Source organism: Trichomycterus rosablanca, chromosome 15, assembly GCF_030014385.1.
Source record: "Trichomycterus rosablanca isolate fTriRos1 chromosome 15, fTriRos1.hap1, whole genome shotgun sequence".
Classification (NCBI taxonomy): domain Eukaryota; kingdom Metazoa; phylum Chordata; class Actinopteri; order Siluriformes; family Trichomycteridae; genus Trichomycterus; species Trichomycterus rosablanca.
Genome location: NC_086002.1, coordinates 9,005,716 through 9,024,318, shown reverse-complemented (window position 1 = coordinate 9,024,318; position 18,603 = coordinate 9,005,716). Strand labels below are relative to the sequence as shown.

Sequence of the window (18,603 nt, the reverse complement as noted above, 5' to 3'; positions counted from 1 at the left end):
AAATATCGAGATATTATTTTTGCTCCATATCGCCCAGCCCTACCTCAGACTATATTTGCCACATTCTTTTAAAAAAATGGATCCTGAAAGTCACATTAATAGTAAACATTAAACCACCAGGTTGCCACTGTTGGGCACCTGAGCAAGCCCCTAACCCTCAATTGCTCAAATTGTGATCAGTCATAATTGTAAGTCGCTTTGATTAAAAGAACTGCTAAATGCTGCAAATATAAATGTAGGCAGCAACCATTTACACACACACATACACACAAACATGCATGCTTGGCTGTGTAGTCATGTACAAGGTATCCAATGTCTAAAGCCTTATTAGGTCATAAAATCATCACTTCCTATCTACTGCCTCGCCGTACTCTTTTTCCCCTCTCATTCCCTCTACCTGTCATTTTCTCCTTAGCACTGCTTTTTTTCATGCATTCTTCCCTGCCTACATCCGGTCTGTACAGCAGTACAATTAGGCTGCAGTGTTTACAGTAAATGTTGCCTGCAGACTTGTCTTTAGCATGTGGGATAAGTGAAGATACTCCAAAACTGCACTTACACAAGTCATAATACCTGCTACACTTTGTGTTTAAATACAAAAATTTAATAACACAGTTTATGCCTAAGAGGTTCTCAGGGTTCACTGCAATCAAATATAGGGCACTCCTTTAAAAAATAAATGTCTTGGCTTCTATTCTGAAAACTAAAATATAATGTAGTCACCTATATATACTCGCCCCTTCTGCTAAAATTAGTAAAGTAAAAACATATAATAAAAATGACTGCCGTTAATACTGAATACTTTAAATAGAATAAACTTTAATAATTACAAAATTTTTTTTTTTTAGGATAGTTTCTGTTTGTACTACATTTTTGTAACTCCAGTATCACCCACTAGCCTAGTGGGTATCATCATCGGGACAGTGTTAGCCTAGTGGGTAGAGCTTTGGGTTATCAATCAAAAAGGTTGAGAGTTTGAATCCCAGATCTGCCATGCTGCCACTGTTGGGCACTGTTGCCACCTTGAGCAGGGCACTTAACATCTGTATGTGTATATATGACAAATAAAGGCATTCTATTCTATCATTTACATTTACATTATTTCGTGGCTCATTTACATTATTTTAGCTAGTCATGTCATAGGCAGGCCTTCAGGAGCCCTTTACTTCAACATTATACAAAAACATGGCAGACTATTTTAAGGATTTAAGGATACTATGACTGTAAAAAATATCTGCGGCTGTAGGTTAAATTAGATAAACCGTAGGTTCAAAACTTGGGCCTTTATACTACAGCAGCTTAAGCTAAGCAAATGCTTAAGCTTAAGCTGTTTATTTTTTTCTACCAGTTTCATCAGTCTTGCAGCGAAGGAAGATATTAAATGCCAGCTGTAGCTGTTCTAACACACATCAGAATGACAGAGAGGAAACAAAGTCGTTCCTGGTTTTCTTTACAGCGTGTGCTTGAAATATGCTGTTTATAGTGTAACTTTTGTGTACCATTTTTATGCCTGATCCAAATCCTCTGGTGTAAATCCTAACCTGTTAACATTAATTTATTAAGTGTATGTTTAAAGCATCTGTTTTTGCTCTGAAGTACAGGTGAAATGTTTCTCTCTTGGCAGGGTATACACAATAGATACACTGTTTACATTTTCTAGAAACCAACCCTTTTGTAAATGCTCAAAACCTTATTTGACCTCACAGGAAAGCTGGACCCATGCGGAATGGAACTGAGGATCGAGGAGCTCAGACATCATTACCGGGTGGAACATGCTGTAGCTGAGGGGGCCAAAAATGTTCTGAGGTTGTTGGGGGCCAATAAAGTGCAGGACAAGAAGGCCATGTCAGAGGTAAGAGGACACAAACTGTCCAAGCTGGTACAGTCCAAAATTCCATGCATGTAATTCATATATTGTTTGAGTTTTTATCCGTATTCTTTTTAATCTCACTGTTTATATTATTCCTGATATTCTTCAGGAAATAGATTAAACATAGAATGTGAACAATTTTAAACACTGACAGTAAGCCAAGGAATGTTTGTCTGATGTGTGTTTCTGTACAGTAGTTTTGCAATGGAGCTATGAAGCTAACTCTTCATAGGCCAAACCACTCTAAAAATTTTGACACTGATAATGATGCAAATCTTTAAAGTACTTTAGGGACACGGGTAGCTCAGTGGGTAAAGTATTGGAGTGTTAAACTGATGGTTGCTGGTTTATTGCCCAATATCGTAAAGTTGCCACTATTGGGACCCTGACCAAGGCTTTTAACTCTTAATTGCTTGCATGGTATTTTGTAATAACTGTAAGTTGCTTTGGATAAGAGCATCTGCTAAAAGTAAAAAATGTTAACATATTATAGTACATTTCAATACAATACAGTTTTTAATTCTGATCACTATATACTTTGTATTATTTTATTAGAATAAAAATGCTATTATACATCAACCTTTACCGGAGTAATATGCGGTTGTACCTTTACCTAAGGGAATCTGTGTACTCTACAACTCAATAAAAAAGCAGCAATAGTTTTAGTACAACAGGGCTTTACTAATGTTTTAAACTCTCATACACTCACATAGAAACCTACCCAGCGTTTAAAATTATATGAATATTAAATACAAACAAAATAAACATTTTGTTATATTTGGAATTTAAGTTTATGGTGTTTACTATGTCAAAGGAAAAGTCGGTGATTTTTAGGGAGCCGATTTAAAGCCATAGTTTTGAAAATCAACTGTGAATCAAATTTACATCCACCTTGCTGTGTTCCTACCAACTCAAAAATTCCTCCTTGCTGATTAATGAAATCAGCTCCATTTACTTTTACGGACCCTAGGACAGAGAAGAAATAGCTTGGTGAATTTAAAGAGAATGTCAATGCATACAGAAAAAAACCACTGATGGAATGGCGTAGCCTTTGCCATTTTGGTACCAGCAGCCACATAAAGACTAAATAGCCAAATGTCAGGCAAAAGATTTAACACAATGATGGTAGTTATAATCACTGTATATTAATACCTGTTCTTTGTTTTTACTGTTTTGTAAGCCATATGGTCTTTTCGAAAACATGACTATTTACTGATTATTTTTCAGGCGTAAGATTTCCAGGAAGCCCTTGTATTCAAGCGTAGGCCAGCATTATTAGCATGTATTAAATACCATTCTCAAATTTTCCATTCAGAAGTGTCACATGCGTCCTGTAATTTCTTGGTTCTGTTTGTTTCCTCTCAGCTAGTTGTTGATGAGCACACACTAAATGGGTGATAATTGATCATTTTAAACTGGAAAATGTTAAAGTCTTAATAACTACTTGGCAACTCGAGAAATTAAGTTGTAACATTAGCTTTGTAGCTTCAGTGCTTAACAGTTTGCTTTATATTGAGGGCATTTCTGTTATAATTTGTTTCTCAGCCTCTTAAGTGAAGGTTGTCTGTTTTTCTCTGTTGGTCTGTAGGCTCAGTGTCGTCTGAGTGAGTCGACTCAGAGGCTGGATCTGCTGAAGATCTCTTTAGACCAGCGACTGGCAGAGCTGCCTGAAGATCATCCCAAAGCCTGCTTGATTAAAGAGGAGCTTGTTCTGGCGTCCTCACCAACCTTCAGCTCCCGTCATGGCACCCCGTACCTGCACAACCAGTATAGCACTCTGTCCAAACCCTCTCCTCTTACTGGTAAGCTCTCAGTTTTACAATTCAGCTCTGTGTAATGTCGGATAGGGTTTTAAGAGCTCAGTGTTAGATTTGTTTGTACAATTGAAACTTGTTTTCATTTGTCATTCACTAGGTTTGACTCAAATATGTACAATTTTGCACTAAATGCAGTTAAATTTCCAAGACCCGCTTGCTAATACTTGTTCTCATTTGCCAGTTCAGTTTACTAATATTGTTAATCGTATTACCCAGAGCACATACCTACATTTTCTTAAACTAGCTGTGTTAATTAGTTGACAAACTTTTAAGAAGGTTTCCCATCTGATGTAGGAACATCACTATGGCATTTAGATACAAAAGCATTGTTTAGCTTGTGCGCTGATGTAAGAGACCAGGCTCACAGTCTGTGTTCCAATAAATCTTAATGCTGTTGGATTAAGTTGAAGTCTGGCTCTGTCTGAGCTCTGTGCAGCCAGTCTAGTAATTCTATACCAGATTTAGCAGACTATTGCTTTATGGATCTGTCTCTGTGCACACAGGCTTTGCTATTCTAACACATGTAGAATTTAAATTGTCCATTGACTAAAACTAAGGGACACAAATCAGATGGTCAGTTGTTATCAGATGGTCAAGTGACAGTGTGATTTACACCACTTCAGCTGACACTTTATATTAATCATGTTGATCATAAAATTGTGCTTCACTTTTTGTAGCTGAGCTATTGTACATAATGTCTTGTATGTGTCCACTTTACATTACTAGCACTTACAACTGATCCAAGTCAGATCTAGTGAACTGATTATTTTGATAGGTAGCATAACACCTATAGCAATGCCAACACCTATAATGATTCCATATTTAAAGCTTTTATGGGAGCACATGTGCTTTAATTTTCACATACTATTAAACATTCTATTATTATTATTATTATTATTATTATTATAAAAAAATTTGTTTACACTTTTACTCATATTCACATAATAGATGTGGTAGCAACTTATACTGGAACACAGTTAGTCGTATGATAAAGAGTGAGTGTGTCAGTGCTAAGCAACCACACCTGAAAGTCTATTAATGGAAAAAGACAATTATGGGTTTCACTTTATATCACGTCTGCTCTGGAAAAATTTCAGCTACTCATACAAATGTTGTCAACTGTTAAACTCTGTCCTCTATTTGAACAATTATTTTTGCACAGACAGTATTATTTTGGGTGAACGACCTACATTACCCTCATAGTTGATACAATTAATTTGGGGAAAAAACAGTTTGTTAAATTACGTAAAATAATCCTTTTATGAATATGTACTGTTTTCTGTAAATACAAACGCCAGTCCCGAAAATGTACTCGTCATATTATTACCGGTTATTCATTATTGCTGAGTATATATGTGCATGTGTTTCAGGAACACTACAGGTGAATTTACTGGGCTGTGTGGGCTTACTGGAGGTGGTTCCAGGACGCAGTCGTGGTAACACGGTGGCGTTGCCGTGCTACAGTCCCGGTGATGGTCGCTCGTTTATGCGCAGTGGGAAAGGCCTGTATAGTCGCAGTGGCAGTGTGAGCGGCAAGAGCACACTGAAAAATGACGAGCTCTCTTGTAAGTTAGTGCACGTTAGTAAACACACACGCAGCATGTTCAACAATGAAATAAAACTTAAACAATCGCATTTGTTAAATCGTCACATCAATTCTTTGGTATTTATTTATCACTGGCCACAGAATCATGGCATCATAAAATGCCAAAGAAGCAAAATCAGCACCACTCTCTGGATTCCTGTCTCCCTAGTCAGTCATTAATTTAAATAACACCAGCCAACCTCAAGTGTTAAACACACATGAAATGTACATAATGGACATCAGGACAGTGTAAATGGGCAGATTCTATGAACCTCTTGTTTGATTGTGTGTTGGTGCAGCGGAGGTGAGTGCAGTACTGAAGCTTGATAATACTGTGGTGTGCCAGACAGCATGGAAGACAATAGGGGACCAGACTTGGGACCAGACCTTCACTATAGAGCTGGAGAGGGTGAGTTATAATAACCAATACAGCAAAGATACCACATCGTTTACATTTACATTTTCGGCATTTAGCAGACGCTCTAGTGCTACCATAGTAGACCTTACCTTACTCGAGTTTAAGTAGACAACAGTCCAAGAATATAAATCTACTGAAACCCTGTTAGAACCAAAATAAAACATCAGTTATTATAATATGTATATATTGTGTAATATGTTGTATAATATATGTTATTATATTGTATAATGTATAGATCGGTCCACTGTCTAGGGTTTGTTTCAACCATGACTAACAATAATGAATAATTATAAAATGATAAATAATAATTATAAAATAATTTAAGTCTGTCAGAATTATTACAACAATTCTAATTTCTATATAACTGTGATGTTGGAGGTTGGGGTTAGGGATTTGTTCAGTTACGTCTTTTTAGATCTCACTTTGTGCACATAAACTTGATAATTAGAATTGTCCACATACTTTTGGCCATGGGGTGTATTACTGTATGGTAAAATGCTTATAATGCCCTGTGTGTGTGCAGTCTAGAGAGATGGAGATAGCTGTGTATTGGAAAGACTACCGTTCTCTATGTGCCCTAAAGTTCCTGAAGCTGGAGGATTTCCTTGACAACCAAAAACACACAGTTAAGCTCGATTTGGAACCACAGGGTGTGCTGCTGGCTGAGGTACCCGCACTTCCATTTACAAATACACCAATGTAATGTTCTTTAAATGTTATATTCCTTTACCAGATATATGTACTAGTATTTTGAAAGTATTTGAGTTCAATGAAATGTCGGACCCACTTGATAATTTATTGACAAATAGAAAAAAATCTCTTTTCAATGGACAACTGACTTCAGTGATATTTTGACAAAAATGAATGTGTGTAGTCATAATTAACCATACAGAAGTCAATCATTTACAACTTCAAAAACAGCTTTGTTTGTGCTCTCATTTTTCAGCATTCCCATTATTGTGGTTGTTTCTGTATATTTATGTATGTGTGCGTCCATCTGTGTGTGTGTGTGTGTGCGTGCACGCATTTGTGTTTCAGGTGACGTTCTTTAACCCAGTGATTGAGAGAGTTCCACGCCTTAAGAGACAGAAAAAAGTTTTCTCTAAGCAACAGGGTAAAGCCACAACATCAGCTTCATACGTACTTTCCACATCTGCACCTTGTCTGATCTGATCTGTCATGTTTCATCTGTCTGAACTGTGGGACAATAAACACCTGCTTTATAAACACTTGGCTCAATATGTTAGGCCTGTTCTGATCGTTTTTAAACACAATAAGGCCACATTCTGCATAAAAACCTCGTGTGTTATGTATCAAACTGACACAAGCCAATTGGAGCTACTAAAAATTGTCCTAGGTGTGAGTGTGTGTAAATGTGTGTGTGGTGGCTTGTTCAGTGTGTTCAGGCCCATTGAATCAGACTCACCCTGACCCTGATGAAGATAAAGCTGTGGTAAAACAGACAATGAATGAAAAGTAATTGTTGTAGTTGTAGGCTGTAGACTGTAGACTGTGTCCTAATGCAGTGCCCTCTAGTGGTCTAAATAAATAAAACAAGATGATACAGTGTGAGATGGACATTTTTTGTGTTTTTGGTAACACTCCTTATTCTTTGTATTGACAGGTAAAGCTTTCCTACGTGCTCGCCAGATGAATGTAGATATTGGCACATGGGTGAGGCTGTTAAGAAATGCCATACCAACTGTCAACAATACAGGAACCTATAGTCCCAGTGCAGCCCACACAATGCATGCTGGGTAATACACACATTAACACAAACCCTACAGCAGACAGACCTTATCTTACTAAAAATGTCTCATCTGCAGAAAAAACGTTTCTTAGTTTGTGGATGTTTTTAAATGACAGATGACATTAGTAATCGTATAGTTTTGCTTGACCACAGAAAAAATAGTATTGAAATGCTAACTATGGTTGAGCTAAGTAACTGTATTAGTTTATTCTGTCCATATGTTTACTGAGCAAATTCCAGACAAAAATATTTTTTCTCACTTTTTGCATGTGTGTGATGTAGAGAGATCTCTGTAGAGAAACTGAATCTGGATACTGATTACCCGATGAGAGTGGAACTCAGGAGGGACGCCATAGATGGACCGACATCAGTAAGACTGAGACAGATTTTTTTTGTATGAAAGATCTTCAAAAAGTTTCTGCACTTGTATATTTTGGTTGGAAACGGAGAGGGCGGGAGGAGTAGTAATTGGTCGTGTCTGAGAGCCTGAGAGAGAGCTTATAGTCCGGATTTTGAGCCACCTGATTTCCACCTTTTTGGACGCTCAAAGAAGCATTAAGGGGAAGAAGATTTTCATGTGATGATGCTGTGAAAGCAGCGGTGCATCAGTAGCTACACGCTCAACTAAAAACATTTTTTGCTGATGGGATTAAAAAGTTGGTACGACGCTGGGAAAAATTTATTGGGAGGTGACTGTAGAAAAGTGATGTCATTTGTTTTTGAAATTCTTAATAAATAAGAGTTAAAAAGTGCAAAAACATTTTGAAGAACCATTGTAATAAGTGTTAGTAATGGGCAAAATTGGTTGTAAACAATAGTAATGCTTTAATCAATTAGTAACAGAATTAAACAAACAGACCAACAGCTTTTTGTTATTAAATCCATGCTGTGGTACTGTTTCTTGTTTAACTCTTCTAAGCATAAAACAGCCTGAAGTAAAAATGGACAAGACAAATGTGCCATCATTTTAATATTAGTGAAAATCAAAAGATGGTTGATTAACCATGTAGTGCACTGTGTATGGTCTGCAATGCTATAATGTTATAGATATTAAGATGTATGTAGTGTATATAATGTATGGTGTCATTGTAATTTGTAGTTTTGTACTGGGGTGCAGATGCAATTAAAGGATCTTAACTTTTAGCAGTTTAACTCACAGGTAAAAAAAAAACTGCCTTATTAAAATCATTTGTGCCAGGTCGACTAAATACAGCATACCATGTAAAATCAGAGTAGTATTTACCTATTTGTAATTTGAATTGGTCCTTAGAGATCCTTAATGTTTGACAACATGTAAAACCCAGGCAGTCGAAAACATTGAGCATGTGGTATTTGCTTGTTGGGAGCTTAGGGCACGAGAACATGGACCATCTGGGGTCCCTTGGGGCCAGTTCGAGAAACACTGATCTGGACAAGACTAAAATGACCAGACCACCTTGGAGTTTTTTAGAATGTAAAAAATCTGAGTATTAATATAATTATATTTTTCCATCTTCTAACATTTATAAAGGAGATAAATAAGCTGAGTTCAGCTGCTTGTAGTAGTGAGCATCTACATTGTATTCGTGTAAATTTTTTGTTTACCCTTGCGCTTTCTTTTATAATACATGTGTTTTTTTTTATTTCAGGAAAGGCTTCCTGCTGTTGAACCATGTTCTCCCCAAGACTTTTCCACGCCTCAACGACCAAACAGAACACACTCACTTAGCGGGTAATAACTGATTCCTTTTACACAGAAATCATTTACATGTACTAAGTAATCAGATAACTGCAATATATTAGATTTTGGAAATAGGTTTACAGGGCGGCACGAGAAGGGTTCGAAGGGCCTGGGCCAGGCAGCCAGGGTCCTTTCTGTGTAGAGTCTGCATGTTCTCCCTTGTTCTTTGTTTTTTACCGTACAAGTTTAAAGACATGCATTCAGGCCAATTGAAGCTACACAAAAGTGTAAGTGTGTGTGAATGTGTGTGTGGGTGTCTGCTTTGTGATGGAGTGGCGACTTGTCCCGGGTCTTTCCTGCCTGTTGCTTAATGAATCAGACACACTGCAACCCTGACCAGAATAAAGCAGTGGTAAAACGATAAATTAATGAACAGTGTTCAGAGTCCAATGTTGGAAGATGGCATACAATAAAAAGAGATCTGATTGTCTTACTCCAGTTAGGAAAAAATTAAATAATGCATAATAATTATATGGTAAGATGCACAAAACTATACATTTGAATAATCAGAATATTACAACAGCCTGAGTAAAATCTAAGTATTTATATGATTTATGTGCACATAAATTGCACATAAATGCACTTACTGTTGTATGGTATTACTCATGTTAACTGTTATATGTGTTGTGTGTTGTTTTATAGTAAACAGAAGAAGACTTCATTAGCTTTGCAAGACTTCAGGTTGATCGCTGTACTTGGCAGGGGTCACTTCGGCAAGGTACATTTTAACCTTTTGCACATGGTAGCTTATTGTCTCTTACTTTTTTTTTACTTTGTCCCATTTGCAAATGACCCAACTTTCCTTTATTTTGTCTTTTTTGCTGTCTCTTGCTATCTTAATCTCCTTTTCAACTGTAGCTTACAGCCTCTTACTTTGTCTCCACTCTATACTGAAACTAATGGTCTCTGAGTTTGCTTCCCTTACGTTTCCCTTGTGTATTTTAAATCTCTTTATTAATGAAGTTAATTTCTTTTGCAGGTTTTGCTGACAGAGTATAGAAAATCAGGCACCATGTATGCTATTAAAGCACTAAAGAAGGGAGATATTGTGGCCAGAGATGAAGTTGAAAGGTGAGTCTGCATTGAAATATGTTTAGAGTTACAGGAGGTTACAGTAAATTAATGACGGAGAAGTTCATGTAATATGGATTATTGTCAGTTTACTACTGTATTTGGAAAGCTCTGATCTTAATTATTGGAAAAAAAATCTAGTAGCTCTAGTACAAAACTAAACAATTAGATTTAAAACACTAAACAGTCTTTGGCTGAAGTTGTAATTGTAAATATAGATTTTCTAACTGATGCATTTGTGTGTTGTCCTTATTTGTTTTTACTCTGTTTCCTTTCATCAGTCTAATGTGTGAGAAGCGGATCTTTGAGACAGTGAACCAATCTCGACACCCGTTCCTGGTGAATCTGTTTGCCTGCTTTCAGACGCCAGAACACGTGTGTTTTGTCATGGAGTATACAGCAGGAGGAGATCTTATGATGCACATCCATGCTGATGTTTTCTCAGAGCCAAGAGCCGTGTACGTATCACCTGATGGGTATACGTGAATGTACTGTACATATAATGTGTGGTATTGTGTGTGTACATGTGTTCTTATAACACCTCTATCTGTGTGCAGGTTCTATGCTGCCTGTGTGGTTCTGGGCCTTCAGTTCTTACACGACCACAAGATTGTATATCGGTATGAGGGATTTTCACATGTTCTTGTGTTGTCACGCGTAAGCATTACAGTGTACTGTAGATCTGCTGTTAGATGTGATACTAACTCTGCTCTCTTGGTATTCAGGGACCTGAAATTGGACAACCTGCTGCTGGATACAGATGGATATGTGAAGATAGCTGACTTTGGACTGTGTAAAGAAGGTGGGAAATGTGAATGTGTAAATTAATGGCTGACATTATGACATTTACATGTTTTATACTTTTGTATCTTTATAGCAATGGACATAGTAAAATAGTATTTATTTACAGATTGAGAATAACCTTAGTTGACTTAAGCAGTATTTATGAACTATGAAATCAATGAGATGTATTTACTAACATCACTAGATCTGCCAAGCATACTATTTCATTTCAAGCCTTAATTTCCAGACGCAAACAAATTTTGGGAGGTCCATAAACTTATATCTATAGGCTGGTACATTTGGTTAGCGCCTGCCATAGGTGCTCCTAGGGCAGGGGTGGGCAAACTTTTCGGCTCAAGGGCCACACTGGGTTTTAAAAATTGACAGACGGGCCGGGTGGGTGCGGGGGTTTGGAACTAATATAAGTTCACGTTTAAACCTTTATTTTCGTGATTAAAGGATGAATTTTTGAATATAAATGAAACACCAGACTCATCCTTTTATGTGCACATTTACACATGCGTGAATGTGATTTTTTTTAATGCATTTTTTAAAATTATTTTTATATTTGTTTCCACTTGGTGTATCGCCGTCTAAACAAAACCAATTCAGCCTTTAAAGCAGCACTTTCAACATAAGTTAATGGTTTATGTGTAACATTTTAAACCAGTCAAGTGGTTTGATCATGCTGGGGTGATAGTAGGGTTGCCAACCGTCCCATAAAATACGGAATCCTTCCTTATTTGGAAACTAAAGGCTGCGTTCCGTATTGAACTGATACGGGACGCACTTTATTCCGTATTTTTTATCAATGGTAGAGAAATGCAGCAGATGAGACAGAGACGGGGCGATCTGTATGAAACAGAAGGAAACTGCTGCTACCGTGGGAATTAGAAAGCGTTTGGTTATTATTCTTAGTGTTCACGTTTAGTCTCAGTAACGCCATGTGTGCGCAGGGATATCAGCATAACAGCCTGTTCATTACACCGCTGTTTGAGTAGCGTAGTGGGCAGAGCGCGTGGCTCATGTTTTTCCGCCGTAGGTTCGAATTATGTAAAAATGTTGTTGCACTATGGTTACATGATTACATGATGTTCTTTATGGATGTTGGTTTGCCTAAAACATGGTTCTGGTTTATTATTATAAAGAATAAAAATAATAAATGGTAAACAGCAGAATCCATGTTCCTATGACGGTGTGAGACACGTTATATATTTCATAACATAACCGCCTGGTGTGCGCCATCTAGTGGAATCAATTAAAACGCAAGTTTAGTGCAGGAAAAAGATTTAAATTAATGCGGTTTTAGGACAGTTTTGTAAATACTCAGCGGGCCGGATTAAACAGCCTAACGGGCCGCATGTGGCCCGCGGGCCGCAGTTTGCCCACCACTGTCCTAGGGTGTGAGCAACCCAGCAAGCAAATTTGTTTGATTGCCAGACAGTCATTAAGCTTCACTATGATTGAAATGATTTGTCATTTAATCTGCATTATCAGGCTGCATATTAAACAATCAGGCTGCATATGAAACAGAGAAGAGCTATATCTGTAGCTATCTATAGCTATATCTACCTCAATCTGAATTATGTACACCCCGATACAGAGAGTTTTAGGTATTGCACCTAAATTATTGCATGGACTTCATAAACAGTCATGTTTACACTGTTTTATTCCCTTACAGTGTACTCTTGGTCATGCCCTGTTTTAAACAGATGGCCTATTTTGCTCCCTATCTTTTTTTGGTTTTATGTTTGTTTACAAGAATCATTTGGAGGACCCTGTTGATTAATGAACTACAATTTTACTTTAATTTTTCATTGTTTTTCTATTTAGGAATGGGGTTCGAGGACAGGACAAGCACATTCTGTGGCACTCCAGAGTTTTTGGCTCCAGAGGTTCTGACAGACACATCCTACACGAGAGCAGTGGACTGGTGGGGCCTTGGAGTCCTGATTTATGAAATGCTTGTTGGAGAGGTAGGAGAGAGACTTAAACTTCTAATGTTACACATTTTTAAGATGTATTGATCCTGCACTCAGAATTTTACACTTTTGTGTTTTAACACATTCCACAGTGTACTAAAATATTAATGCAGCCTTAACTAAGTAAAAGCGTTTTCTTTTTTTGTTGTTTCTATTCTTCTCTTTCTTGTGTCTAGTCTCCGTTTCCAGGAGATGATGAAGAGGAGGTGTTTGACAGCATAGTAAATGATGAAGTTCGTTACCCACGATTCCTTTCATCAGAAGCTACTGGCATTCTGAGAAGGGTGAGTGTCCCTCACTTATATGTAATTACTGATTCTTCCTATTTATTTTACCTACTGCTTTATCCTGGTCAGGGCCATGGTGAATCTGGTGCTACCTGGAAACAATAGGCTCAAGGCAGTAATACACACTGGCATGGGTGGCTAACCATTGCAGAGTACCCTACACTCACTTATTTACTCACTCACCTTCATATATTTAGACATGCCAGATTACCCTTAGTATATTTTAAGAGTATCCAAAAGAACTTAGTCAGACATGAGAATCTCGAGTCGAGGTTTGAACCCGGGTACCCAGGACCACCGTGCTGCCCTAGCAAATTTAAAACAAACACAGAGGTGTGCTTCTTGGTTGCTTTGGGTGTTTTTCAACACACTGCACATTCAAAACAGAGCCAACTTAAACAGGGTTAAGTGGAACTTGGGTTTCTGCAAAAAAAAAAAAAAAAAAAAAGTATTTTGACTTGTAGCGGTCTTTTGGTTCACACGTACACTCGTCCACTTGGAAAACATACAGTGAAGGGTGACGTATTTGACCGCACCTGTATTATTGCTTGCTAGTGCACCACTAACATCTCAAATTTGTCTTTATAATAGGGGGTTTATGCACAGCAACTCTACTATAATGATATGTTGGCAGGCTGTTTTTGTTGACTGAGCTTGTCCTGCATTGTCACTCTTAGTCACCCAAAGAAGTTTCTTTGGTAATGCACCAGCTGACAGTTGCTCAGCAATTTATACATGCTACAGATTGTAGAATTTTAACTGATAAACCATAACCTGCAGTACACCTGTCTGAGAGAACCTACAGTCGTTATGTTCCTTCTGCCATTTCCTTGAACTTTTTTTTCTTAATTTCTCACCTGTCTGTAAAAGTACTAGAATGAAGACTGTCTAAAGCATTGGTTTGATTTGTTTGGGTTAACAGCTGTTGAGGAGGAATCCAGAGAGAAGGCTTGGCTCTGGGGAGAAAGATGCTGAAGAAGTCAAGAAACAGCCTTTCTTCAGGGTAAGTGGTGGAGCAATTGTCATTTTGCGTGACACACAATATGACCGAAAGTATGTAACCACCTGACCACATGCCTTGTTGAAAATCTATTTTTTCTTTTAGAATATGGACTGGGAGGCTCTTCTTGCTCGTAAACTTCCTCCACCATTCGTCCCTACTATCGGCGGTAAAGAGGATGTTAGCAATTTTGATGATGAGTTCACAACTGAGGCGCCTGCTTTGACACCACCTCGAGAACCCCGTGTGCTCTCACGTAAAGACCAGGACAGCTTCCGTGACTTTGATTATACCTCTGATTTTTGCTGAGTTCGCTAAGAGTTCACTAAAGGCCGTACAGGTGTCGTCTAGTATCATGTATCTCTTTCCCACTGTGATGCAGTTCAAATAGACTGTCATAACCACTACACTGTGACTGGGTAAAAATGAAGAACTACTGTTAAAGTGTGAAGGACTTGGTGAATGTGTAAAGCTTTTGCACTGTGAAGAAGAAGGAATTATGATGAACGAAACAAATAGGTGGAAAAACATGGCCTTGTAATTACATGTATCCATTCTGCAAACAGTTTATTAAAAGACGTATAATAACAGTCTGGTTCAGACATTAGGGTTGAGCAGCTGAGCATTAAAGCACTTGTTCAAGACCCCAGCTGGCTTTCTAGCAGTCTTAGGATTTAAACTCGCACCCTTTGGATCACATGTGAAGAAACCTTTTTGTGTGTTGAGTTTTTTACCACACAGCTATGTGCTAAAGGTTGGTTTAGTGATTTCATATCATTTTGGCAAAGTGTCCTCACATTCTCGCAGTCGTCAACAAATATATGCTCAGAATCAAAACTTGGACCTCATGGACCACCAACATCTAACCACACAGTACAAAGAGGTTCTCTACTTCATATACGTTTATGTATGTATTTTGAGGCTATGGACTTGGAGAGAACACTGAGGGGTCCGGTTGGAATTGTTTGGACAGCTCCAGCTAACACCAAAATCTTTAAGAGAATTCTGCAAAAGCAACAATACCGTTACATTCTTTATGTCAGTGTGAAACTTTTATTTTTTAGAATGTTACAGAACTGTGTCAAATGGTGAAGAAAAATGCCTTAACTTTATACTCCTTTTTTAATCTTATAGACTTAAGCATGTTAGTCGAAGGAACTGCAACTAAGAAATATGCAGTAAACTGATGGTTTGATGTGACAAAAAAGAAAAACATGTCAAAAATCATGAAGGTAGCATGATGTGAGCTGACGATACTTATAAGGCTCATCATGAAAGTTTTTGATGTGAAGTACTGAAGTACAAAAATGAACTCATGAAAGTAAACCATTCTTCAGATACTATTACTATTACTCTTACTGCATTCACACTGCTGTGAAACGGCTTCTGATTATTTTTTTCCTCCTATGTTAGATTTTGTGATAGTGTAAACAACAAATGTTACTTCCATCTGGACCAGTTACATATGTGATGAAATCTGAACCAAATCTGATGTGTGGAAACATGATACATTTATTCCACATTTACATTAGGTGAAGGTAAAATCAGTTCAGGAGTGTGGTAAGTTTACACCATGTTGGTCCTGAAATGTGTGCTAGGAGTGGTTATCATTACCCTTATTTATTTTAAAGGGGTTGATTCACTGGCACATTAGCATTTTGTTTATAAATGCTTAACTTCACCTATGTTAAAAACTCTTAAAATATGACATACTAATAACCTAAGATGCTAACGAATCCAAGCACATTCTACATGTATATTTAAACAAAATATATAATAATAATTCATCATGAAAAATCATTCAAAATAGTCAGATTTAATAAGTGCAAAAACACTCTGTGTTAGTCCAAAGAGCTAAATCAATGTTTTGTATTCACAATGCATCTCAGAATAGGGGTGATTCTTAAGCATGCATAAATGTGCTCTTAAAAATAGAGGTTTAAATATTTACCAAGACCCAATACTGCCAGACCCAATAAACAGACCAGCTATCTGCAAGCCAATTATTCAAAAATGACTTTTGTGTGGAGTTGTGTTGTGCCAGTAAAAATTGTTGTTTACTTTTTAAAATACACTAGTAAATCAGGTTGGGGTTTATTTTTCTTAATGATTGATTTTTTTAAAATTGTTTAATAACACTTGCATCTGGTTTACTTTTTAAAAAATTCTTAGGTTGCAAAATGACTGTTTTGGGTTGATGTGGGCTGTCATTTTATGAAGGATGAATTTTATGCTTTATTTTAAGTTTAAAGAACATGTAGCAAATTGTTTTAACTCTTCCAGGTCCTGGCCCATTTTATCTTTTAATCCCTTGTTTTGAGTCACTGGTGTTTTTTATCTTCATGCGTAGCACAAAGATTAAATACACTGTCATAAACCTGTAGCACAAGTCTTGAGTAGAGGCTTTGGTTTCTTGCCCAATTAATGTTTGTGGATCACTCATCACATCTTCCAAAACAATGAAACAAGCTTTCTTTTTCTTTTATGTGGAGATGGTATGGAACCCGTGTATTCAGTGTACGACTATTACACAGCTTTAAAATTTTGAGATGAGCTTTATTTATAAAGATTTGTTATTCAATTCTTTTGTCTCGCTGTTTTTTCCAAGTCAGTTTTTTCCTATATACTATACACACCCTCAGGGATAATAATGCAGTGTCATGGGCTGTAAATCAGGGAGAAAAAGAAATTACATAGAAGACAATCTGCCAACCAGAACAATGAAGCAGCTCTACTTGATGTCAATCATGTGGCACAAATATGCACCTGCATGTTTAAAGATCTTGGCTTTGGAGTAAATCTGAATGGAGTTGCTGTAAATGAATTTTCAAAACAGGTAGCTTTAACTGTCATATGCCAATATTAAGACTTTAATAGAAAGGTTTAGATGTCCTCATCTCTTCTGACCAGAATGTTTTCTTTGTGTTGTGCTGAATTTCACAGTATAGTCTTTAACCTATAAGATATATTTTACTGTGAGTATTAATGATAACAGGGGGTATTTCATGTATACTGGTGTATTCTGTATACAGTGTACAAGCAGGCTCTTTTTGAACACAGCCATGATGGGGACCACTGACACCCATCCAATTAGAAAAATAATGTGTTTGTACCTGGCTGTCAAACATGTCAGTCATAGTTAATTATAATTTATAAAATAAATACATCTGCAGTTCTTGCAAAGTCTGAGACCACTAGCAAATATACTTCTATTTTGCATTGTTCTTTAAATGAATATGGTGTTGTTCATTACAAATCACATAATTAGCATTCCAATTTAAGTGAAAACATTGTATTAGTTTGAAGTACAAGTTGTATTAATATATGGTTTGACAAGTATAAGGTCCATTAATATATGGTTTGACAAGTATAAGGTCCATTAATATATGGTTTGACAAGTATAAGGTCCATTAATATATGGTTTGACAAGTATAAGGTCCACTAATGTATGGTTTGGCGAGCCCTGACTTCAACCCAACTGAATATACTAAAGGGTTCAGCTATTTAAGTAACTAAGTAAAAAACAGTTAAATTAAAAAGTAAATACAGTCCAGGTAAACTAAATAACTGAAGATGTAATGAAATAGGGAACTCAAAATGTTCAGTCATGTGGTGACATGGACTGAACATCGTTCTAATGTGACATTCAAAATGGTGAATGTGTTATATATTATAATAGCAGCAGGTATACTTGACATTTTGTATTACTTCTTATTGTATCAAGTGCTTGTCTGTTTTAATAAACTGTCCTAGAGTAATAAATCCATTCCAGGTGCACCGCCAGATACTTACATGTCTCCAAAAGTCCCCACCACTAATATTCCCCACCTGCTTATCCATAATAGAGAGAGTCAACAAAGTGTTAAACAACTGAAAGTTATCCACCATCACAGTGAAATTGGCCAAGTTAAGCTGTCAGTTGTTGTTTTCACATTAGCGTGATCCTGCTGGTGGGTTACATTCACTCTCTCAGACATATGTATTATATACCCTAGTGCACCTAGGGCCAATTTAAAGTTCCATATTTTTGGAAAGTAGAAAGAACAGGACTGTTGAAAGGAAACATACTGGCATACTAAAAACATTCAAAATTAACAACAGTAGTCAAAAACAAATTATTTATAGTAACAAAAATGCACCTAAACCATATTAAAACTAAACAACAGGACAAATAACAGAACGCTAGTATGGTTAATAGTTCTCTTTAGTGGCGTGTACGTTGTTTTACTTCTTACTATTTAAATCCCCAAATGTATAGTACTAGTACGTACTATTTGAAAAACTAGTATGCTAGTTTTGTACGCTGGACTTCATCTGTAG

General features: G+C 37.0%; 1 protein-coding gene across 1 annotated transcript in view; it reads left to right on the top strand.

Moving 5' to 3' along the window:
• pkn1a (protein kinase N1a) overlaps positions 1-16,864 on the top strand; it is a 47,954-nt gene extending 31,090 nt beyond the window's left edge. The window contains exons 5-22 of the mRNA XM_063009694.1: positions 1,707-1,852; positions 3,459-3,672; positions 5,058-5,252; positions 5,572-5,681; positions 6,214-6,357; positions 6,729-6,804; positions 7,315-7,447; positions 7,723-7,810; positions 9,069-9,151; positions 9,803-9,878; positions 10,140-10,231; positions 10,513-10,689; positions 10,789-10,851; positions 10,957-11,033; positions 12,848-12,990; positions 13,173-13,280; positions 14,206-14,286; positions 14,389-16,864. Of these exons, the coding sequence (XP_062865764.1) occupies positions 1,707-1,852; positions 3,459-3,672; positions 5,058-5,252; positions 5,572-5,681; positions 6,214-6,357; positions 6,729-6,804; positions 7,315-7,447; positions 7,723-7,810; positions 9,069-9,151; positions 9,803-9,878; positions 10,140-10,231; positions 10,513-10,689; positions 10,789-10,851; positions 10,957-11,033; positions 12,848-12,990; positions 13,173-13,280; positions 14,206-14,286; positions 14,389-14,592 (2,210 nt within the window). The 3' untranslated portion in view covers positions 14,593-16,864. The remainder of the gene's footprint in view (positions 1-1,706; positions 1,853-3,458; positions 3,673-5,057; positions 5,253-5,571; positions 5,682-6,213; positions 6,358-6,728; positions 6,805-7,314; positions 7,448-7,722; positions 7,811-9,068; positions 9,152-9,802; positions 9,879-10,139; positions 10,232-10,512; positions 10,690-10,788; positions 10,852-10,956; positions 11,034-12,847; positions 12,991-13,172; positions 13,281-14,205; positions 14,287-14,388) is intronic.
• Positions 16,865-18,603: the final 1,739 nt, after the last annotated feature.